This window comes from Equus asinus, chromosome 13, assembly GCF_041296235.1.
Source record: "Equus asinus isolate D_3611 breed Donkey chromosome 13, EquAss-T2T_v2, whole genome shotgun sequence".
Taxonomy (NCBI): Eukaryota; Metazoa; Chordata; class Mammalia; order Perissodactyla; family Equidae; genus Equus; species Equus asinus.
This window is the reverse complement of record NC_091802.1, coordinates 60881969-60904674: the sequence shown is the minus strand read 5'-3', so window position 1 is coordinate 60904674 and position 22706 is coordinate 60881969. Positions and strand designations below refer to the sequence as shown.

Here is a 22706-nt window from a genome sequence, read left to right as displayed (position 1 = left end):
TCCAAGAAATCTTTCTTTCGACTCCTCGGCTCACGGACCCCGCATCAGGTCTGATGGCCCCCGAGGTGCAGACCACCCCACCTTTGAGCAGCCTCTCCCAGCAAGTCCAGGATGGTGCAGAGGGCCCCATCATACCAGGGTGGGGAGTCCTAATCATGACCCTGGCACCCTCAGAAAGACAAAGGAGCTCAGAGCACAAGCTGACTTTCCAGGTCACTGGTGGAGGGGCCTGTGACCCCAAAGGCCTGGCCTGGGGGCTGTTTCTGAGCTTGGACCACTCCCATCTCCCCTGGGAAAAGGCAGCTGGGTCAGCAGGCCACACTCAGCCCAAGTGGCCCAGCAATCACCTCTGCTGAGGGAGGGCACACCCAGAGATCTGCTGATGGCACAGGCCACATGATGGACCGTGGGGCCCTCCAGGTCAGGGAGCATGTCCTCTCGGAGGGCCCTTAGGTCATGTGAGGGGTGCTGAGTGAGCCCACCTGGGAGCCTGCCAGTTCCCTGGGCCTGTCCTGGGTCCCACCCAGAGAGCAGCACTCCCAGACACACAGTGCCCCTTCTGGTCCCACGGAGCTGAGGTTGCAAGTCCTTCTTCCAACGGGGCCAAGGGAGGGGGTGCAGGGACAGGATCTGGAGATCAATGCTGGAGGATGTGGGCCCTCCTGGGTCACAGGAATCTTGCGTCCCAACAGTGGGTGCTCAAAATGCCCTGCAGCCTCCTGCCCTCCTGCCAAAGGCCAGGAGAAGAAATCCACTGCCCCCCTCCCAGGCTCTGCTGAGATGGAGCCTGCCCTAGAGAAGGAAGCCGAGGGTCCTCAGAGCAAGACCCCAAGGCCACCTTCACTCAGCATGCACTGGGTGGGGCCTGAAGCCCCGGGTGGCCAGCACCATCTGTAAATGCCACACCCTGGCACCAGGCCACCTCCCTCCCAGCTCCATGGGGCCCAGCCCCCTTCTAAAGGGTCCATGGGAACAGTAGCTGACATTCCCAAATGCTGCAGCGTGGCAAAGCGCGCCCCCGCCCACCACTGGCCAAGCAGCCTCCCGCAGGCCTGCTGTGTGGTTTTGTACACCCCTCACCTCCCATTTGCCCGCCCAGGCTGGAGACTGCAGCACTCACTCCAAGACTTCCTGTTTCCGAGGCCGGCACATAACATATTACTGTTAGACCACCGATGTTTAAGACCAGGACATTTCACAAATGCCCCACACCCAGCTCCGAGGTGAAGATCTGGTATCAGCCATGCAGCAACGGCTGCCCCCAGGCAGGATGGGAGCTGCCCAGAAGCCCCACCACGCTGCCTGTAGGACACCGCCTGCTGTGGGGTCTCAGAGGACATGCACTGCAGACGGAGCACCCAGATGATGAGGTGATGATCGCCTGCAGACTCACACATCCTACACTGGCACAACCGACACATCACTCCACACACGGCGCCTGAACAATGTATTTCTCTCAGCAGCCACCAGGGGAGCGCGCGTTAACTCCGGTATGTTCTAGAGTTGTCTCCCTGGTGCTCGCATAGGCAGCTGTGGCCCCTCCCTCTCCATCTGAGTAAGTCCATCCGTCTGTCCCAAACCGGAGTTGGCCATGTGGTGCCGGTCCGCAGTTCAGCTCTGGGCCGGTCCCATCAGCTGTCCCTGGGTGCTGGGGTGGAGTGGGCGGGGCCTCGCCCAGGTCCCAGGGAGCTGTGTCCACAAGTCCTCTGAGCTGGTCTACTCCAGAACCACGGTGCCACCCACTGCCTCCAGGGCCGCCTTGATCTTCTCGGCCTCAGCCTTGGCGACGTTGGCTTTGATTTCCTGGGGCAGGGATTCCACTAGCTTCTTTGCCTGTCAGAGAGCAAAGTCAGACCCTGGGCCTGGGCTGCCACAAACCAAACCCGCCCCAGAGGTGCTGGCACCAGCCGGGAAGACCGTGCGGTGCACGGAGCCGCACCTGGACGAGATTTATGCCCTGGACGTAGTTCTTGATTTCCTTGATCAGCTTCACTTTGTCCACGGGCTTTGCTTCCGTCAGGCGGACGGTGAAATGTGTCTGTTCTTTCTGTTTGGGGATGTCTTCCTCTGCTGCCTGGCGGGGGGGGGGAGAGAAAGTGGGCAGCCAAGTGGGAAACGATGGGGTGAAGCTGGCACATTCGCTCCTGGAGCACCCCATTCTGTAGCCCCAAGCCTGCGATTCCAGCAGAAGGCCTCACCGGGCCAGGCAGGCTCAGGTTGCCCGACTGGAGCACCCCATTCTGTAGCCCCAAGCCTGCGATTCCAGCAGAAGGCCTCACCGGGCCAGGCAGGCTCAGGTTGCCCGACTGGAGCGCCCCATTCTGTAGCCCCAAGCCTGTGATTCCAGCAGAAGGCCACGCCGGGCCAGGCAGGCTCAGGTTGCCCGGCTGGTCCACTCCTTAGGCTCCCAGTGCCCTCCCTCGCTCACGTGCTCCAGGAGTCAGGGCGGGCTCCGTCACCCAGAAACACTCCCATCTCTGCAGAGGCTGCTCGCAAACTGCCTCCTGGCCCTTGCCCCCCAAAACTCGAGCTCCCTCACCCCTTAAAAATTGTGACTGATAACGACAGGAAAGAGTAACAACAAAAGTAACCTGCAGATAAAATCACATTACAGTAAAGCAGGGCCATTCCAGTCCTCAGCCAAACCCCAGGTGAACTATGGACGACAAATTCACAACCAGCTTCAGCTCCATCGTCACCAAGTGACCAACAATGGGATGCCTGGGAGTGCCGGAGCTCCTCCCAGAGCAGGCCCACAGGGCTCACAGCCTGAGGCACTCTTGGTTTGGATCTGCTGCCTAATTATTAATAGCACCCTCTTCATTCTCTAAAGCGTTTCAATTTAGACAACAAATTACATGGCATGGTAATTCTATTTCTCCTTGCCCCAAATGTTCAGCCCGAATCTGTTCAGCCTGTGAAGCCACCTTCCAGTTCATGGGGTGCGGGGGGTGGATGATGTCAGTGGAACCATGACACACATCTGGAAGGTGGAATGCTCTACTGACTGGGTTTCCTCAGTAGGTGACAGCGAGAGGAAGTGGGCTTAGGGCAACGATCCAGATTTTAAGAGGCTTAAGAGACCCAATGACCAAATGCAGCACACAAACCTTGTTTGGATTTGGGTAAACCAACTGTTACAAAGAAGTCTGAGACTACTGGCAAAAGTGGAATAGAACGGCATAAGAAATGGCTGCTCATTATGTCTGTTGTGCAAATGGCTCATGGCCCCGTAACAAAATATCTGTTTTTAGTGATGTGTGTTGGAACGCACAAAAAGGAAAGTTCGGATCAGAAATTAAGCTTCAAGGAACAGGGGCAGCAAATGTGGTAAAACCTTAGTAATTACTGAGCCTGAGTAACAGGTATACAGGTAATCGTGTTCTTTATTATGTCTACTTGTAGATGAGTCTGAGACTTTTCCTAACAAAAATTCCAACCCCCTCTCCCCCCCATTAGCATGTGGCTTCCAGTCTGCCGGTTTCCTCAGAGACACAAACCTGCCCCAGTAAGCCGGAGAATGGAGCTGCTCATCACCTCCCCCACTCTCTGCTCCAGCCTGGGACACGCCTCATGGCCCTTGTGCCTGCCGTCCCTCTGCCAGGAATGCCCAGCTCTCTTCCTCAGCTCAAGCCTTCCCTCAGAGTGTCACCTCCTTGATGTGGCCTTCCTTGAAACTGTAGCCCTCCCCTGCCCTTCTGCTGCTTCTTTACCTTTTTCCCATAGCACTTACAATGTTCCACATAATTATTAATTATGTTCAACATAATTTCTTTCTTTTTCCGTTCACTTGGCTCATCCTGTTTCCCTCCACTAGAAATGTGGTCTCCATGTGGGCAGGGACCTGCACACCGTTGGTGGGAGGAGCTCCCAGGGGACAACAGGGGAGCCCACACCAGAAGCACACACGTTTCCAGGGGGTGTTGATGGATGTAGGACCGAGAGAAGGGACAAGAGAAATCTGGCCACGCAATGTGAAGCAAGATGGGAACCTAGCACCAAAGAAAGACGTTTTGCACAGGACCCAGCCCAGGCTCACCTCAGGGGCCGCTGCTGCAGCAGGGGCAGCCCCAGGCATCATGCCACCCACTGGCATGAGTCCGACATCCTGGATCTTCAACGTTTTCTACACGGACAGAGGAGAGCAGTTTCAGCAGCTGACCATCACACCCAACACACCCAGGGACCACACTTTTGACAATTTACCAAACTTCCCAAATATACCAAAAACAAGCCCCAGACCTCACTGCCCAAACCCGGGCCTGTAATACCTTCAGGAGTTCGTTGAGGTCTGAGATCTCCAGGAGTGTGAGGCTGGCAATGTCCTGCACCAGCTGCTGGATCTTGGGGGGGTACTCCTTGGGGGCGTTATCCAGGGGTGCACCAGCAAGGGCCTCCCCCCGGCGATGGCTGCTACATCTCATCAGCCGAATGGCACACACACGCAGCACCTGTTGCCTAGCCCCCCATTCACACAGAGCCATCAGCCTGGACTGTCACAGGTGGGTGACACAGATCGGACAGGTAGGTGCCATGGGTTCAGGTCCCAACCTAAGGTTCTCAGACTGAAGGCTCCACGTGGATAACAAGGGGAATTCTCAGCTACCTTACGTTTTTCAAAGAGCATTAGAAATCCACACAATTATTTGCAAACAGCTACCAACAAGGTTGTTTCCCGTTTGAATGAACTGTATCAGCCCATGGAGGTAACATAATTGCTTAAATGCATTTTGTTGCACAAAACCTTTCACAACCTGGGGCCCTTGGCGGCAGAAGGCGGGATCTACTGACGGGAGTCCTACCACGTCACCGGGCTGAAGGGGGGAACTGAAGCCCTGAGGCAGGGACTCGTCCAAGGTCATCGGGCCCTCCCGGACACTCTCTGCGGCACGCGCGATTAGGGTGTCGGCACGCGGGGGCCCTCGGCCTCCCACCCACACCGGGACCCGCCGAGTCGGGGGTGGCGCCCGCCGCCCACGGACACCGCCCCAACCTGCACCTTCAGTGCCCGGCCGAGGGCCCCCACTCTGCCGCCCGCCCGGCCCTCGGCAGCCCATGATACCTGGCGGGCCGGAGCGAGGCGCCCCGAAGCCGGAGACATGGCCCCCACAGGGGGCGAGCAGCCGCCGGCAGCATCGGTCCGCAGGCGGGAAGGTCACACGCGGCTCCTGAGGGGAGGGACGCTCTAGCCGCCGGGGTCGTCGAGCATACGAGCTGGGGAGGACGCTCTAGCCTCCGGGGCCGCCGAGCATACGAATTGGGGGGGTGACGCTCTAGCCGCGCCTTGCGCCAGCCTCCTCTCGCTTCTCCAGATTACCCACAAGGCGGCGGGCCGCGCAGGCGCAGAGCCTCGTTGGTGGCGGCGGCCCGTGGCGGGGACTAGGGAGCAGACGGTGACCTGCTTCTGTCCTCGCCCGGTGGGGCGAACGGAAGCCAGAGAAGACCGAGGCGCCAGGCTCCATCCGGGTCGGGGAGGCGGGCCTGGCCCCCGGGCGGTCGGCCAGGGAGGACTGGCCGGGACCCCGCCGCAGTCTGGCGTCTGCTGCAGCAGCTCTCGGCCCGAGACGTTTGCTCTGCCGCAGGGCGGGCACGGGGGTCCCGAACGCCCTTCCCACAGGTCCGCGCTAGGGGCCCCGCCGGCCCCGCCGCCCGCGGTCATCTAGCGCGGGGAGCTTCCCCTGCCCTCGGGCAGCCTTCCCCTTGGGCTCCTCCTCTACGGGAGCACGTGTGCCTCTTCGTCCATGCGGTGCCGGGAGCGAGGCCGCGTCCTGGGCCTGCGCGAGTCTCGGGACTCCGCCTACAGCGTTTGCTTGGATTGTGATCGAGTCGGGAAGGGGACGAGTGACGGGGTCCTGGGCAGAAGGGATAACAGTTCACCTCGGAGGAGAGTATTTGTAAGCCCTGGTTCTGTCTCCAACTGCCCCAATCCTCTGCACTCCTGCCAGCCTCTCCGTCCATCTCCCAAACATCCAGCACGTGGGGTGTCCCCAGCTCCTCAGCTGGCATTTGCCGTGAGGGTCCTGAGCTGTTGCTCTTTATATGCAGCAAGTGGCGTCTCTTCTCCCAGCTGTCCCAGACACCACAAATGATTTTCTAAGAACCAAGGTTGGAGGAGAGCCCCGACTTAAGTCAAACTGAGAAGGGCTGCCCTCTGCCCAGCACCTCCTGTTATCCTGGCGCTGCCTTTGACCTGAGCTCAGGTAGCCTCTCTGTGCCTGTTACACTAGTCTTCCTTCACAGAAGAGCTAATGCTGGGCTCACCTCAGAGGTTTGGGTACGTAAGGTGCGTGAAATGTTCTGAACTCTGGACACAAGGGGCTGTGAGTCTATCATCTTAAACGTTGTCTTCCAGACTACAGTTCTAACTGGAGTGTCAGTCACATGGGAGCCATGGGCCCTGTGAGTCTCTCCCAGGAGTGTCAGGGGAGATGCGGGTGGAGCAGGGCTGGGGGGGAGGACTGAGGGCACAGCTCTGAGGTGCTCAGTCTCAGGAAGGGAGATAGATCTGCATCTGTGGCCAGAGCAGGACCAGACCAGGGTCCACCTGTGGGGACCGCCTGTGGAGCTGGGCCTGTGGCAGGAGACAGGCTGGGTATAGTGCTGCACCTACATGCCCTTGTCCAGACCCGCTGCCCACCACCTTCCCCTGAGCAGACACTTGGACACCTGTTGAAGGACATTTTATTATCACTGTTCCATTCCGTCTACTTGGGGCACTGGATGAGATGACAGCTCAGAAGCAGAGAAGCTGGAGACAAGCCCCCACCCTTCCTGTGAGGGCCAAGGGCACCCCTGCTGACAGCCCAGGGGCCATGCTGGAGGGCTCCGGGGAGCACCAACATTAGTCACAGACCACCAGCCCCGTGGTCTCACAGGTGGGGATGGGAGGGCACGGGCTGCACGGGGCAGAGGGACCTGACCCACTGGGCTAGGGGCTTCCTCTCAGAGAAGGTCCTTCCCTCCCAGCCTCCTCCCTGAGGCCCCCGCCTTGGGGAAAGAAGTCAGAGACCAACTAGAGAGACAAGGACGAGGATGGGGCCGGGGGGATGAAGAGCCAGCAGGCAAGGACAGAAAAAGGGAGGAGGGCCAGGGTGAAGGGCCCCCCTCTGCTCACATGGAGCAGGGACACTACACGGTGTAAGAGGAAAGAGGAGAGGGTGCGGCTAGTTAGACACGGAGGCGACAGTTTTGGAGAACTGCGGTGTTACTCTGCATAGCAAGCTCCCGGCCCAGGGTCAGTCGAATGAGATGAGCTGGGCTTCACTGCCCTGTGCCGGCGGCCCCTGTGCAGGTGGCTGCTGGGCCACGGGGGGCTGCTGCTGTGGAGGGCCGCCCGAGGGTGCCATCTGGGGTGGGGACACAGGCCATTGGTCCTCCCTCCCCAGGCCCCAGCCTCCCCACCCTCTAATGGCTTCTCTAGAACACCCTGTCCTGGCCTCATCCCCAGTACTCAGTCCCATCAAGCCCAGTCTGGGCCGCGGCAAAGGAGGCCTCCTGACTCCCTCCCTCCAGCCTACTCTGGGCTCCCTGTCCTCTTCCTGTCCCTAGCAGAGCACAGACTCCAGGAGTTCCGAACCAATGTCTACAGGGTTGAGCCGACATGGCCTTGGGCTTGTAAGTAATACAGTGGTTTTGATACCTACAGGTGTTCTCTGTGTGTGTTTCCATCCTACTTTTCTCCGCCGAGAAGCAGTCCTGGCCTGCACTGTCCATTCGTCCCAGGACAGCCCACCCTGAGGAGGGCCTGGAGCGCAAGCCTGTCTCCCCTGTGAGCTGGCTTACAGAACAGCCCTCACTGGGTCATGACCCACAGTGGCAGCCCTGGGAGAGGCTCACCTGCTGGTACATGGGCTGCTGCCCTGAGATGTAGGGCTGCTGTGGGGGTGGCAGAGGGGCATCTTGGCTGGGGAGGGTGGTCATGAGATTCTGTGAAGAATAAAACGAACCCTGACATTGAGAAAAGAGCTGGGTAACCACACAAATGGGCTGGTTTCTGACCTGGAAAAATCAGATGCTGACAAGCCAGGAGAACCCAGTGGAGGGGATAGGGTGGGGAGCAGAAGGGTGTAGCCTGCTCAGTCTCCCCAAGCCTCTCGCCAAGGGACCCCGCCCCTCCCCTGTCTGGACACCCCTAGTCTCTCACCTGCATGCTGTAAGGCTGGTAGCCCATGGACACCGACTGGCTCCCCATGTAACCCATGGTGCCGGACTGCGGAGGCTGGGAGATGGCTGGGAGGCTCTGCGGAGCCTGGGAAGCCACGTTCTATGGACGGAAGGAAGGGGTGAGATGGGAGAAGGGCTGGGGCCGGGTGCCCCAGAGTAGAGGCCTCACCGGGGGAGGGGAGCAGCCTCGCCCGCCTACCTGATAGCCCTGTGTAGGAGTGGGCTGGTAGGACGAGTAGGCTGGGCTGGCGGTGGGCCCAGCAGGGCCCTGGGGGGCGGCCTGTGCGCCAGAGGCCCCTGCTGGGTATATGTAGGCGCTCACCATGCTGGGATCTGTGGAGGAAAAAGAGGAATGAGGTTGAGACCCTGGAGGGTCGGGGCCAGGAAGGAGAGGGTGGAGGATGGAGAGGGTGGAGGATGGCGAGGGTGGAGGATGGCGAGGGTGGAAGATGGAGAGGGTGGAGGATGGAGAGGGTGGAGGATGGCGAGGGGAGTCGCTTCTCTTGAGTTTTCCTTTTTGTTGTCACTTTTGGAACTAAGTTCATGTTTCACAGTCTCACAAAAGGAAAATAAATGAAATCAATTGGAATGAGAAAGAAACCCTTAAATTGAACGAATCAGAAAAAATGAACCAAACTGAATTCCAAACAAGTAACATGATGACACCGAAAGGAGTAGAGAGACTAACCCTAGTAACAGAGTCTGGACTCTGCCCTCAGGCTAAAGACACAGGACCCCCAGCAAACAGTAAACCTGGTCAGGGCACCTTTCCCGGTGGCCTGGGTCAGTGTTCCTAAAGCTGCTTTCTGTGTGTCCTGGGAATGAACAGGATGCGAACAGGAAGAGAAGGGGCAGACTCACTGTCAGAGGAGGGAGTCACAACACAGAAAGGGCAGGAAGCCCTGATGCTGTTGGAGGTGAAGGCATCGGAGTAAACTCGTGTTTCTTACACATACAGATAAAGGGGTGGGTGTATCCACACGCATATATGCACGTATGCTGGGCGTGTGTCCACACGCTGCCCAGCCCTGTCTGCTGAGAGGGTCTGGAGGCACTGAGCACACGTAAACCTAGACCTCGGCGTCCAAACGCCATCCTCCACTAAAAGGAACCAGGCTCCTGGGAGAAACAGCTGCTTCCAGCGCCGAGAAAGGACAAGATGACCACAGAAGATCTAGTTGTTCCAGAAAGCAAGCACCCACACAGCAGCAGGACGTGTCAGGATGGCAGAGGAACCAGCCAGAGGGCTCCCGAGGTCCCACCTGGGACAATCGGAGCATCCAAATAAACAGTGAGAATAAAGGATTATCACCTTTGACTAGAACGAGTCTGCACTAAGAATGACAAATGAATAAACAGGAGAAAAGAAGAGGGCATCCTTACGGTGGCAAGACAACTAAGGAATGCGGGAGCAACGGAGTCAGTCACTACTGGCAAACATGACAGGTTCAGGTAAAAATTAGCAAAAAACACTAAATCTAGTGGGTGAAAATTTAAAGAGAACAAGGATATTTGCAAGTCTTATGTCCCCACAAAACACTTGTTGACTACCAAGGGAAAAAGAGTCGCTTTACAGTGAGGAAACCCGGCGGCCCCCCACACCACATGACCAGAGCTACCGCCACCAGTGACGGGACAAAGCGGCTTGCTGTGCCTCCCACAGAACACCACGTGCTCCCGTGATAGCTGCCAAAACATAGCCCTGGAATGTCACACCAATGGAAGACCACACAAACCCAAACGGCTGGTCTGCAAGATGGAGGGTCAGTGCTCTTTGAGAAGTCAATGTCATGAATCACAAAGGCAGACCGAGGAGCATTCTAGCCTAAAGGAGATAGGCAGGGTGGCTGAATACAACCCATATCGTGGGGTTTCCTATTGGCACAAAGGGTGTTACTGGGACAATGTGGGAGCACAAACACGGCTGTGGATGAGGTCAGGCCCTGGCCTCAGTGGCTCCTGGTCGGTCTGGTACCTGTGCCCAGGCTGTGAGGAGTGTCCTGGTTTAGGAAATGTATGCTGAAGCCTCTAGGAGAGGGCGTCACGCCTGCTGCGCTCTAAAACAGGTCAGGGAAGAAAGCATGTGCATGTGTGCGTGTCTGTGCACGTGAAGAGAGAGAACAAACGTGGTCAAATATTAACATCTGGGGAACTGAAAAAATTCTTTGTACCATTCTCCTAACTTTTCTGTAAATCTGCAATTACGCCAAAATAAAGATCAAAGAAGAAAAAGATAAAGGTGTGGGGCTTGTCTTAGCTGGTCAGCACCTCCACCCACCCCCATTACCTGCTCCGGCCCCAGGCATGCTGGGGTAGGGGCCGCTGGCGGCCGGGGCCGGCTGGCTCATGTACACCGTGTGCATGGGGGAGCCTTCCACCGAGCCTGCTGGGCTGAAGGTGCCGGGGAAGCTTGTTGGGCCTGAGGGCTGATATAGCACGCCCCCGGCTGCAGGCATGGCCTGGAGCTGGGGACAAAGAGACGGCTGTCAGAGCCAGTTCTCAGTTGCCGGAGTCCTAGGGGAGTGAGACGAGTGGTAGCCACATGCCTGGGCATAGGGCAGGGAGAAGGCAGGCATCTGGGCCCGCATCTGGATGGTCTGCTTCTGCTGCTCCAGCCGCATCTGCCGCTCCTTCTCCTGCTCCTGCAAGCGCTGGATGGCCAGCTGCCTCTGCACCTCCAGGTACTCCTGCGGGCCACAAAGCAGCAGTCAGGGCCAGCCTCGTGCCTGGTGCGCCCACAGCTGGGTCGTCACCACACCTGCTTCTTCTGCCGCATGATCTCCAGCTTCTGGGCCAGCTGGATCTGGCGCTGGCGCTCGGCCTCCTCAGCTGCCCGGCGCAGCTTTTCCCGGTGCTCCTCCCGCAGGGCACTGAGTGCCCCCCGGGCATCGCGGATCTGCGCCAGCTTGTCCTGGAGGCCCTCGTAGTACACTGTGGGGAGAGGACAGAGTGGGGAGCCCTTGGTGTTGGATGGAAGCATGGGCTGCCTGGTGGTGGGCTCCTGCCCTGGGCTGTGATGCCCAGGCCTGCCTTTGCCTAGCCAGTCTCAGGAAACAGCAAGGCCCAGCCAAGTGCTTGTCAACAGGGCACAGCTGGCATTTGAGTTGGGGGTGGGGTTCTTCTTTGAGCTGATTGTCCCATGCTTGGTGGGACATTTCCCATCACTGGGACCATCTCCTGCGGAGCCCAGGGCCCAGAGACATACTCTTAAGAAGCCACAGCCCCACCCTCAGGAACCTTTCCAGTGCCCAGTGACTGGCCAGCAGAGAAGGTGCTCACACAACACTGGGGAGGCTTGACAGTGCCTGGCCCAGAGGGCACCCACCGCACCTAGCATGTACAGTGAGACCTCAACAGAAGGCCCCGCGGCCCTGGAGGCACCTACGCCTGCGCTCATCCAGCTGGTTGAGCAGCTCCAGCAGCTGGGGGTGCATGCTATTGATGGACTGGAAGAGGGAGAGCACGGCCGAGTCGTTGGTGATGCTGCGGCCTCGCACGTGGTTGCTCTTCATGCGGTTGACAAAGGTGGTGACGGCGTTCTGCAGGGCCTTCAGAAATTGCGCATGGCTCTCCTCTGACTCCCCGTTCTGGTACTGCTGCTGGGGACACACAGTGGGGTCTGGCTGAGTGTCCCCCGTGCCCCCCAGGCTCCCTGAACAAGACCAGCCTGCCTGGGCAGGGCTTTCTGTCCAAGGCCTCGATAGTCCCACCTGCACAAGCCCCAGGCGGCACTTGGCCTTGCCAGGCGCCGAGCTCTGAACCAGCTGTGCATCTCTGACTTGATCCTCCCCATGACACTGTGAGGGGACACCCTCAGCATCCCCTTTTCCAAATGAAGAAACTGACCCCGAGGGAGGCTCGGCTCTTGCCCACGGGCACAGTGCTGCCCAGGACGGAGCTGCCTGGGGCTTGGACAGCTTGGCTCGCAGCCCCTCTGCCCCTCCCCACAGGCGCTCCCACCAGTGGTGACACAGGGCCTGCCTCCCTCCCAAAGGCCCTGGTCTCTTACTCCAAGGGCCAATAAAGCCCAGAAGCCCCAGGATAGACCAAAGACTCATGTGGGTGGTTCTGGGCTGCCCTGAAATATTCTAGTCCGTTCAGGGTAGACAGCAAGTGGCTGAGCTCCTGGACCACAGCCAGCCAGCCCAGAGAGGTTCAATCAAGAGTTCTGGGCCGGAACTCTTGGAAGTCACTGTGGGCTGCTTGACCCTCCTGTCAGGGCAGGTGCCTGTGAGGTGTTCTGCACTTGTGGAGGCCATGCTTTCCCTCTGCCTGTGGAGGGAGCCACAACTTACCTCACTAAAGGGGCCGCTGGAGGGAGTCATGGATTGAGAGTCTGTCTCCGGGAGAGGAGTCTGGAAGAGACCAGAGCGTGAATGGGGCCTCCAGACTGTGCCAGTGTCCCCCCTCCCAAGGGACCAGGGACTAGGAGTGCTGAGAGCAGCCCCCTCACCTCCACCATGCTGGCAGGGGCTGTGTGCCCCTCCCCAGGCTGGGCGGCAGGCTCCGTCAGGGGCACAGGCGCGGAGGGCATGGGGCTCTTCCGAGCTTCCTCCTGCTTCTTCTCCCAGTAGTTCCGGTTGAGGTACCTGGCAAGCTACACAGGCAAGGGACTCACTCTCAAGGGCAGAAAGCAGCAGAAGGGGAAAGCGCTGCATGTGGGGTGTCCTCACCTCGGGGTCCATGTCCTCAGCCAGAGGCGCCGATGAGTTCTGGGGAGACACAAGGGGTCTGAGGGGCCGCAGGCCAGAGAAGCAGCAACCTGCAGGCTCAAACCACTCGACCCACCTCCCCTCGAGCCATTGCTCAGGAGGCCTGGATGGCACAGTGGTGACAGTGGACCCAGGGGCTGGCTGGAGCTGGTCCCAGGGAGGACTGCCAGCCCTCCCGTCAGCTGCACAGATGGTCCCAGCAAGTAGCTGGCAGGGCTGAGCTTAGTTCCTCCCCAAGTTGGTCGCACCCACAGAGCCCTGCAGAGCTTGCAAATGACTTTCTAAACCTTCCGTCCCACTCGCCACCCACCCACTATTTACAGACGGGGCTGAGTGAGGCCAGAGAAAGGTTGGATCAACTCTCAGAAAGGAAGTCCCGTAACAGCCGGGCAGAGGGCGGGCTAGAAAAAGGCAAGGCTCGGGCGGGAAGTGTGGAAGAGACTGGGGTCTCACCAGTGGGGCCTCCAGCTTTCCCAGTGTCCTCCACCCCGAAAGAGGATCCCTGACCAGGGAGCCGAGAGCCATGGGAGCTGGGCTGCCAAGCTAGGTTCCCTTGACACTCGCCTGCATGACACAGCGCCATCCCTTCTGGGACAGCCCTCCCACCCATCCTCCTGCCCACTCCCATGGGAAGTGGTTTAAGCCAGTGTGGCAGAGCCAGAGGTTAGGGTTAGGGCTCACCACAGGTGAAGAGTACAGGCTGCTGGCGGGGGGCGCTGATGAGGCCACGGGTGTGGGCTCTGCCTTGGGGTATGCGGTGTATGCTGACTTCTGTCTCTGCGGGACAACCAGGAACAGAGTGTTGCATGGGGAGCACGTGGCATAGGCAGGCCAAGCCTCCACACTCCTCTGCTTTCCCTGAACATCTAGGGGCGCTCCCCCAGCACCTCTGGACTCAGTGAAGCCTTAGGTCCCCCTCCTGCCCCCCGGAGTGCCTCCCTGGCTCACCATTCTCTCCTTCTCCTCGGCCTCTGACTGTGACAGGGCCAGGGCCAGCTGCAGCTCCTCCTCCTCCTGAAGGGCCGTCTCATCCCTCTTCGGGGGCAGCTGGGGGCAGATAGGGCTGAGTGAGCAGGACCCAGGGGATAGGCGCCCCCAGGGACCCGGGGTCAGTACCTGGGACTGCTGCGACAGGGGGCTGGTCAGGTACTCCGGGGGCAGCTCTGTCGTAGCGGAGGCCTTTCCCTCTGCTTTCCTGGAAGTGACAGGATGCTGTGGGTGACCAAGCACCACACCCCAGGCCCCCCGAGGTTCTCGAGGACACCACCTGGGACTTCCCTCCAACAGCCCCACAAAATGACAGTGGTGGTTTCACATCCACATCCAGAGAAAAGCTGGACTTTCAAACCAGCTCTGTTGCCTCCAGGCCACAGGACCCTGGCCAAGCCACTTGGCTTAAGCCACAGCCCCTCTCCCGAAAACCAAGTTCAAACGCCCATCTGGCCAGACCACAGCTTTCCACGGAAAAGGGACTTTCCAGTGAAATGGCCTGCAGATATCACTTAACCAAGGGATCAGCTCCTATCGCCAACACTGGGACAGACGGACAGCGTAGGCACCGAGAGGGACACAGCCTCATTCCTGGATCCTGCCAGGAGTGCAGAACCTGACTATAACCATGAGGAAACCTTAAACCCAAACGGACGGACACACTACAATGACCTTGACCCTTAGAAATGTCTGCATCATGAAAGAGAAAGAGGAGGAAAACACGTCTGGGTTCAGGCAGCTGAGGAGGCGTGACAGCCACCTGCCACACGCTGTAGAGTGGGATGGGTCCTGATAGGACGGAACTGCCACAGGATGTTACTGGGACTCAGCAAAACCAGAACAAGGACTACAAAGTAGCTGTCAGATGCCCCAATTTGACAACTGTGCTGTGGTTACATGAGAGAACATTCTTCTCCTTGGGAAATGTACCCAGGAGGTTCCAGGGCTGAGGGACAGGGTGGCTGTGGCTTGCTCTTGCATGGTTCAGAATAAAATGCGTATGTGTGCACACACAAGCAGACGAGGGGACACGTGATTAAGCTAACATGGCAACATGTTAGTGTCAACACCGGGAAAGCCAGGTGAAGGGCCCACCTTGCAGGGTCTTCTTATACTCCTGCATCTTTTCTCTAGGTTTTACTTCCAAACTAAAATGTTAAAACACAAACAAACCAAAAAACAAACCCAAGCAACTGGCCCGCAAGTCTCAGACCCGAGGCTGAGGCATCTCAGTCCCGCCCACCTGACCTGCCCGGAGTCCGGGACCTGGGGCCAACCCTCCGAGACAGGGGGACAGAGGCCCAGCTCCATGGGGCACGCAGCTGTCCTCAAGGCGCCCGCAGGGACTCACTTGTTCAGCTGCTCGTAGCAGGGCTCGCACACGCGTACTTCCTTCTCGATGCCGAACTTGGGGATGGTGGAGTACTTGGAGGAGCACTTGCCGCAGAAGATCTGGCCACACGCCCGGCAGTGGTGCTGGGACACAGGGTGGGTCAGGGCAGCGGCCTGGTGATGGGCCCCCACCCTGCCCAGCACCGCCTACTGCAGAACACAGCAGGCTGGGCCTCCCAGGCCGGGGGGGGCAAAGGGTGGGCAGAAAGCAGGCATGGGAGGCCACAGAGGCCCTGGAAAAACAGGCTCCCTTCCAGGCTCTCAGCTGCAGACACCATTTTGGGGCAAAGTTAAATTAAAAAGAAAGATTCACAAAAAGCGTGCGTGAATTGTGCTGATAAAGGAGAGCTTTTGTTGGGTAGTGGGTCCTGTGAGTCTGCTCAGACCTCCCAGGCTCCCAGCCTTGGCTGCTGCCCACCTGGGCTTCAGGGGCAAGAGATGGTGGCTTGAGGGTCCAAAGTGGACAGACCAAGTCAGCTGAGGAGACGCAGCTAAGGGGTTGTCAGCTGAGGCAACACAGACCTGAGCCCCCCGAGCTGGGCTTGGGGTGTTCCATTTCTTGGAAGGAGCGCAGCCTTGCCCGAGCTTCACCTGATGGCACTGACCATCAGACACGGGACCCCTTGGTGACCATGCTCACCACACAGCTGGAGACTGGACTGGCTCCCTGCACCACCAAGTCACAGCCAAGAGGGAAAGGATCATGCGTGTGCAGTGGCTTCATGATGACGGTGGGTGGCCTGGGGTCTGCCCCGGCCGTGCAAGGAGCCAGGCCCTCCCACATGGCTGCTCAGGCGGCAGACCCCCGCCAGGGGCAGGCACACTCACCTTTCGGGTCACCACTCCAAATTGTACCCTGCACCGGTGGCACTCCTCGGCGTCCACCCAGTCGGGGGCCTGGTGGGCACACAGAGTCAGGATCACACAGTGCACCCCCCCTGCCAAGATCCCCACTTCCCACAGATGGAAGAAGACCCTGATGTGGGCAAGGGCCCAGGGCCACGTCACTGCAGACATGAGGAAGGAGCCCCTTGCAAAACAGACTTTTCTTCATACAGGCATGAAAGCAAGGCTTCCCGCAGCTTCGGGGACATGCAAATATTTACTTTAACTATATGAACTTTCTAGACACAGTCCAAAGGCACCTTGAACCATGTTCCAATCTCAGCCTGCAGAGACACGGCTGCGTGTTTACTTGAAAAAGTCAGATATTCTTGTTTTCGAGATGAAACAGCAGCTCACCCCCCAACACTCCCAACAAGCCCAGATCCCAGGGCTTCCCTCCTGCTTCCTCAAAGCAAGTTAATTCCCAGATCCGCAGTACCCCGAGAACTCACTCTCTCTGCAGCGAACATGGCGTCGCTCTCCTTGAACTCTGGGAAGACGTGTCCTGGAGAAAGGAGGCCCCGGTTACCACCGGGTGCCACCCTGGCATGCGAGGCCCTGACAGCCTCATCTGTCCTCGCCCTGAGACCTTCAGGAGCTATGTCCTAACTCTTGACATCTGCCTCCCCAAAGAAACCTACAGGAGGAGGCCCAGAGCCCCCGGGAGGCAGGTGCAGTGACCCACAACGGGCCAGAGTGTCTTAGTGCACAGCTCAGTCAGCCCACACCACACCCAGGTGGCTCCCCACGGCCACTCCATCCTGGGGGCCCCCAACACAGAGCCAAGCCTTTCTCCCACCATATCAAGGCCTCACAGATATTCCCTGGGCCTCCCGTCTGGCTCCTGGACCCACATTCCAGGCAACCACACTTCCCAGTATTCTTAAAGATGGAGTTCCCAAGCTTTTTTTGAGGCACAGACCCCTTGGGAATCCTATAAAACTTTAGACATTCGCCCCAGGAAAGTTAACGTGAGCACATTTCCAGCATCCCATGTCCAATGTTCAGGGACTGAGTGACTGGACGTTGGACAGGACCCTGGTCATACATTCTCCACAGGGTCCTGCCACCCCACAGCCACAAAACACCACTTCTGCTTGTATTCCACGCCTCATGTCTAAGGCCAGAGGACCTGGCCAAGTGTTCTGCACAGGGCACGGAAGCCCCAGCCCTCTCGTTCACTGCCCAGCATGAGCATCAGCAAACCTTCCAACTACAGCCTGAATCCACTGCCCACCTTGCCAAACCCCACCAGCTCTCCACAGCCACTGCCAATAGCCAGGAGGAATGCAAGGGATCCTTAAAAAATGCTCCTTAGCTGCCACACCCTGGCTTAAAATCCTCCAAGGACTTCCTGCTGTGCTCAGAGCACCCCAGCTCTGGCCCACAGCTCTCCTCCAGGCTGGTGCCTCCCACACCTTCAGCAGCCAGTCTGCACCAGCCCCGGGGCTCTGAACCGTGGTCCTCTGTGGGACACTGTGGCCCAGGACTTCTCTCACCAGTTCGTTCTCAGGCTCAGGTCTGATGCACGTGCCACCTGCTCTCTAGGCCTTCCCCAACCACTTGTCCTAACCCAGCCCCCCCAGGGGCCAGGTCCCTCAGCTTGACTTCTCTCCTAGAACCCATCTCTCGTGGAAATTAGCTCTTCTGCTAACTTTTCACTTCTGTGTTGTCTGCTGCACTGCCCCTTCTCCACCCCTACCCCGATGGGGAATAAGATTCGGAAAGGCAGGGGCTCGGGTGTCCAGAACCAGGCTGATCCCATGTCCCCGCTGTGGGGACACCCACTCCACGTTCCCAATGATGGTCACGTGGTGAGGCGCCATCCCCCACCCTGCTCAGGGTGGACAGGGGCAGCCTCTTGGCTCCTGGAGGCCACATCCCAAGCCTGCTCCGACTCACCTTCCACTTTCATGATCTGGTAAGTATCCTGGACCACCTTGTACTTGGGCTCATTCCGGAAGGCGTGTGCCCAGGCCTGAATCAGATACAGGATCTTATTTCGGACATTTACTTCTACCTGCCTCTGCGAAGAAGGGAAGGAGAAAGATAAGGAGGGCCTTGGGAAAGGCCAGTGCCAAAGAGACATCTCAGCATGAGGAAGTGGCTGGCAAGACCCCACAACTCCAAGCAGACGGAGCTGGCAGAGGCAGGCTGGGTCCCCCAAGCGGGGTGCCAGGGCCATGTACTGACCCACTCTCCAGGCCCAGCCCTCCTCCATGGAACCCTGTCCCTGAGGACAAACCTACTGCACCTGTCTGTCCACTCAGGGCCTGGACTTTTCTTTAACCCTGAGAAAAGCTGGGGTACCCCTGAAGCCAAAGTTCTCCAGTTCTGCCATCCTGTAACCATCTGCTTCTCTCTCTCCTGCCCCTTGGGACCCTGATCAGCCTCAGGAACCCCTCAGTCTGTAACCCGCTCTGGCCCCAGTTAACGCTGGCCTCTAACAGGCAGAGCCAACCAGGCTGGGCTGAGGGAGCAGATGTGCCTCTGGCTGGCTCCCTCCTTCCCATAGCCAGCTGGGGTGGGTTGGGGGCAGCAACCATTTCCACCAGGTCAAAGCACAGCGAATCACATTTCCAGAGTCCTCCTGGGGACAATGTCCACACACGATGCTCAGGAGAACGGTGGGATAAGAAGGCTGCTCACAGAGACACCTACTACAGCTCGCACGCTGGGCTTCGGTTCTTTCTCATAATCTGTGTCCAGTCAGCAGCCCCCCCCTTCCTCTCATAACCCTGCCCCCGCCAAGGGAGGACTAACTGGCATAAACCACATGCCCCACGAACAGAACACAATGGTGCCAATACAAGGAGAGACCAGGTTCTAACTCCTTCTGCTGTTTCAGCCTGCCCAGAGTAGGGAACGGCCAATGTCACCAGCCAGGGCCTCAGAGAAGCCCTGCTGTCAGCTCAGGTCCCAGATGGGCTCTTGGCCACGTGGGCCCACAGGCACCTGGACAGGCCCACGAAACCATGGCCTGGCTCACCAGTGGTGGCAGAGATGGAGCCCAGGGCTGTGCTCCTCAGCTGCCACCCTGGGCAGCCTCATCTCTGGGGAATGCCCTTTCCCCTCAAAGAATGGCTGCACCACTCCACTCTGCATCACACAACCTCCCGGTGTCACTGCCCACATCACAATCCCCGCAGGTGGGCAGTGCGAGCCTGAGGCCACAGGCAGCTGCCCACTCAGAACACTCTCTCTTGGGGTTCTGGAGGACTCTCCCTGCTTTGCCAAAGAATAGCATGAAACACACTCTCCAAGGTGTCCCTGCTCTGCTGTCTCCCCTCAACTGTCCCTTCATAATAAACACGTCAGACTCACAGGCCTCCCTGCTCAGAATCCCTCCTGGGGCCCCATGCGTGGGACCCACCCAGCGCCTTCCGGGACACCCCTAGGCCTCTGCTCGCACACCCTGTTTCCTTCCACCTACTTCTCTACCACTCAGTGAGGGTGAGGTCCCCCTCCTTCAAGACTTGGCTCCAAGCCCTGCCCTCAGTAAGCCATCCCGACCCCACAGGAAGAGCGGGGTCTTCTCTGTGCCCCTAGGCTCAGCACCTGGCTCACTTCCGGTAAGGCCCTGACCTCACCGGTTTGGGAGTGGCACCATGCGAGGACGACCAATGCACGCCTTCCCGTCCTCTGCCCAACCTGGCACTGCTCCTGCCAGAGGTGCCAGCAAACACCCACAAGGCAGGCCATGGGGTAGCCGTATCCCCAGCCTGGACCTCACTGCTCCCCACGAGGCCCCCACCTTCAGTAGCTCCTTCAGCTCCTCCATGGTCTGCTTGTTAGCCACCTCGTCATGGACGGTCTGCCCACAGTTCTTCACCACAGACTCCATGACCTGCAGACCCCAAGGAAGGGAAGGGTCAGGCTGCCGGTCAGGGCAGGGACACCCCCTCCTGGACAGGCGCACCCCCCAACAAGAAGGCAGGGCTGACAGGCCTCTAGGGCCACCCAGGCAGTCAGGAGAGCCCACGTGGCATCCTCTGAGGCAGGCGGCAGCCAGTGCTATACACGCTCCTTCTAACTCCACGTTTTATCGCAAGGACAGACCAGAGTCGAGCTCAGGGATCCAAGTCTGTCAGCATTTCCCCCGCCCCAGCCCTCATCAGGGCTGCTCGCATCTGCCCTCCCTCTGGGCCCCTCACTGCTGGTGGTATGCCCAGGCAGGTGGGCAAAGCCACTGGTTGACTCATCTCTGCCATCCCAACAGGGGGCGGGGACCCTTGGACGACGGGAATGCAGGGGTCTCATTACCTCCAGGGCATACAAGGCCACATGGGGATTCTTGTCGTTGACTTTCTTCTTGATGGAACTCACGGCATACTTTGCTCTGAGAAAAAAGGGCGTTGGGAAAAGCAGAAAGAGAAGGAAAAAAGGAAATAGTCTCAGCAACCAAGATGAGAAAAGTCCACCGCCATGTGGTCCTTGAGAACCCCCAGCAAATGTTCAGGTAACCACGTGCTTCCCAGCCATACAGAGAAAATCCTTTAGTTGTCCCAAGGTCTCAAAAATCCCAGAAAGCACAACAGGCAACTCTCCGCCTGAAGAAAACTCCATCCAGAAGATCATCGCAGGATCTTGGAGGGTCAGTGGGCACCAAGCAACCCCAACAGATGGCACGACCAGGCCCTTGGTTCTAGTGAGCACAGGCCCTCCCCACTTACTGTGTGTCCCCCTGGCGGATCAGGTCGCAAATCTGGAGGATGGACTCCCAGTCGGTCTCCAGCAGAAGCTGGCTGGTTGCTTTGTCTAAGGCAGAAACGCACCACGATCAGGGCTTGTCCTGCTGTGTGATTCCTTAGGAAGCCCCCAGCTCAGCAACCGGGAGGAGCAACTGCCTCCTTCCCATTTTAAACATTTGAACGAAATGGAAAACCATGTGAAAATCCTCCTGATGCTCGATAACGATGAGCGCTGTCCTGCCCAAACAAGGGGCAAATAACTTGAAAAATAGTAACAGAGAATGCCCGTCATGGGCTTGTTATCCACCAGGTGCTGTTCCAAACACTTTTTGTGAACTCACTCACTCCACTCTCACACAAGCTTAAGAGCTAGGTGCTATTTCCATCCTCTTTGCAGATAAAGAAACTGAAGCAGAGAGGTGAGGTTACCGCCCAAAGTCACACAGCTTGCTGGGGATAAAGCCGGAATTCAACTCTATGCTGGGCTGCTTCTCAACAAAGAGAATTCTGCCATCTCGTCCCTCAGAGTTTCTGTTTTTTTCTAGAAGTTTAACCTATTCCATCAGATCTCAGTTGGGGCAAGGCTAGAGAGAGACGCAGCACGGATTCCAGCCCTCTACTTCAAGTGTTTTTTGGGGCAAAGATGGGACTGACCTCCAAGAAGGATTCTCCACCCAATATCACTACTGTGTGCCACAGCTGTCCCAGATAGCAGACGCTCCGAGGAGCTGCTGCTCCAGCCCCGCTGGCACCATCTCCTGACATACAGATGACCTAATAAGGCATGTCCACTTTCAGTATTGATCTGGTAATAACTTCTGGATTGATCCTTGAAGGGCTGAACCATCCCTGTATGGCTGAGTTCCTCAGCCTGCATGCTCCAAAAGCAAGGAAGGCAGAAGGAGGCGCTCCACGCCTCATCGGAGGGCGGGCTCGGGCTGACTACCGGAGCACCCAGAGAGCCTGTCCCAAACACGAGTGCCAGTAGCTTCTTTTGGGGAGGGGGAACATGCCCACAAATATTCACTTTCCTTCCTAAAATTTGTGACCTCCAGGAGGCTCAGAAAGGATCAGCCTTACACCTCCAGCAAACAGAGAATACGCCTTCCTAACCCACCGGGCGCTCCCTGGGTTCTGGTCCGGCCCCCCAGGGAAGCAGCGCTCAAAAGAGCTCGGCAGGGTCCAGGAACGACGCGACGGGCTCCACCCTTAGGGGCCCAATGTTTGGGTCATAACTTCCAAATCCTATACAATCTAGGCTTTTTTCGGGGGAGGGAAGTCTGCTGAAATCTTATTATTTGACTGAGTCACCGGTTTCGTGACTCAGGACTTCTGGCCCCGTCGCTGGGTCAGAGCTCGCGGTTCCAGAAGGAGCCCGACCGTCTCCCGGGACCCGCCAGCTTCCAAGCCCCAGGGGCCGAGAGCCCCGCGCGAGGGCACCTCCGCGGACCCGCGCCCACTGCGGGGGACGTCCGCCCAGTGCCCAGACTGCCGAGCCCCCGCGTCGCCGGCGCGCCCACAGGGGGCCCAGGTCGCGCGGCGGCCGCCCTCGGCGCCCTCCCGGCGGCCGCGGGCTGGGCCAGGGGGCGGGGGCCGGCGGGGCGCGCCCTGGGCCGGGGTCCGTGGACAGCGCGGCGGAGGCGCGGGCGGGGGGCGGGCGGGGGCTGCGTTACCTAGGAGACGCTCGAAGGTGCCGCTGCCGCGCCCCATGGCGACCCCAGAGCCGACCCGACGCCGCGGCACTCCCTCCCTGCCAGCCGGCGCGCCCCCGACTTCCGCTTCCGCCTTCACCTCGGGCGCGCGCACGCGCACGTCACCGGGCAGGCCCGCGAGCCGCTAGGAGGCGGGCCTTTACGCTTGGCCCACACTCTGT

General features: G+C 58.8%; 2 protein-coding genes across 3 annotated transcripts; both read right to left on the bottom strand.

Moving 5' to 3' along the window:
• Positions 1–1430: 1430 nt before the first annotated feature.
• Positions 1431–5748, bottom strand: MRPL12 (mitochondrial ribosomal protein L12). The gene is made up of 5 exons (XM_014864286.3): positions 5063–5748; positions 4272–4458; positions 4040–4126; positions 1940–2074; positions 1431–1833 (listed from the first exon to the last, which is right to left on the bottom strand). Exons 1-5 carry the CDS (start codon positions 5134–5136, stop codon positions 1717–1719), a joined length of 600 nt encoding a protein of 199 aa, XP_014719772.1. The 5' UTR covers positions 5137–5748; the 3' UTR covers positions 1431–1716.
• A 917-nt stretch (positions 5749–6665) lies between these two features.
• HGS (hepatocyte growth factor-regulated tyrosine kinase substrate) lies at positions 6666–22673 on the bottom strand. Of its 2 annotated transcripts, none has more exons than XM_044746235.2 (22): positions 22507–22673; positions 20816–20900; positions 20406–20481; positions 19897–19989; positions 18045–18168; positions 16595–16647; positions 16086–16154; positions 15217–15341; positions 13992–14070; positions 13824–13922; positions 13557–13652; positions 12837–12875; positions 12617–12760; positions 12459–12518; positions 11549–11759; positions 10922–11094; positions 10710–10850; positions 10451–10628; positions 8363–8496; positions 8144–8263; positions 7837–7926; positions 6666–7346 (listed from the first exon to the last, which is right to left on the bottom strand). In XM_044746235.2, exons 1-22 carry the CDS (start codon positions 22541–22543, stop codon positions 7236–7238), a joined length of 2337 nt encoding a protein of 778 aa, XP_044602170.2. In that variant the 5' UTR covers positions 22544–22673; the 3' UTR covers positions 6666–7235. The 2 variants fall into 2 exon arrangements, with proteins under 2 accessions (XP_044602170.2, XP_044602169.2); XM_044746234.2 differs by having other exon boundaries at positions 11549–11762; positions 22507–22661.
• Positions 22674–22706: the final 33 nt, after the last annotated feature.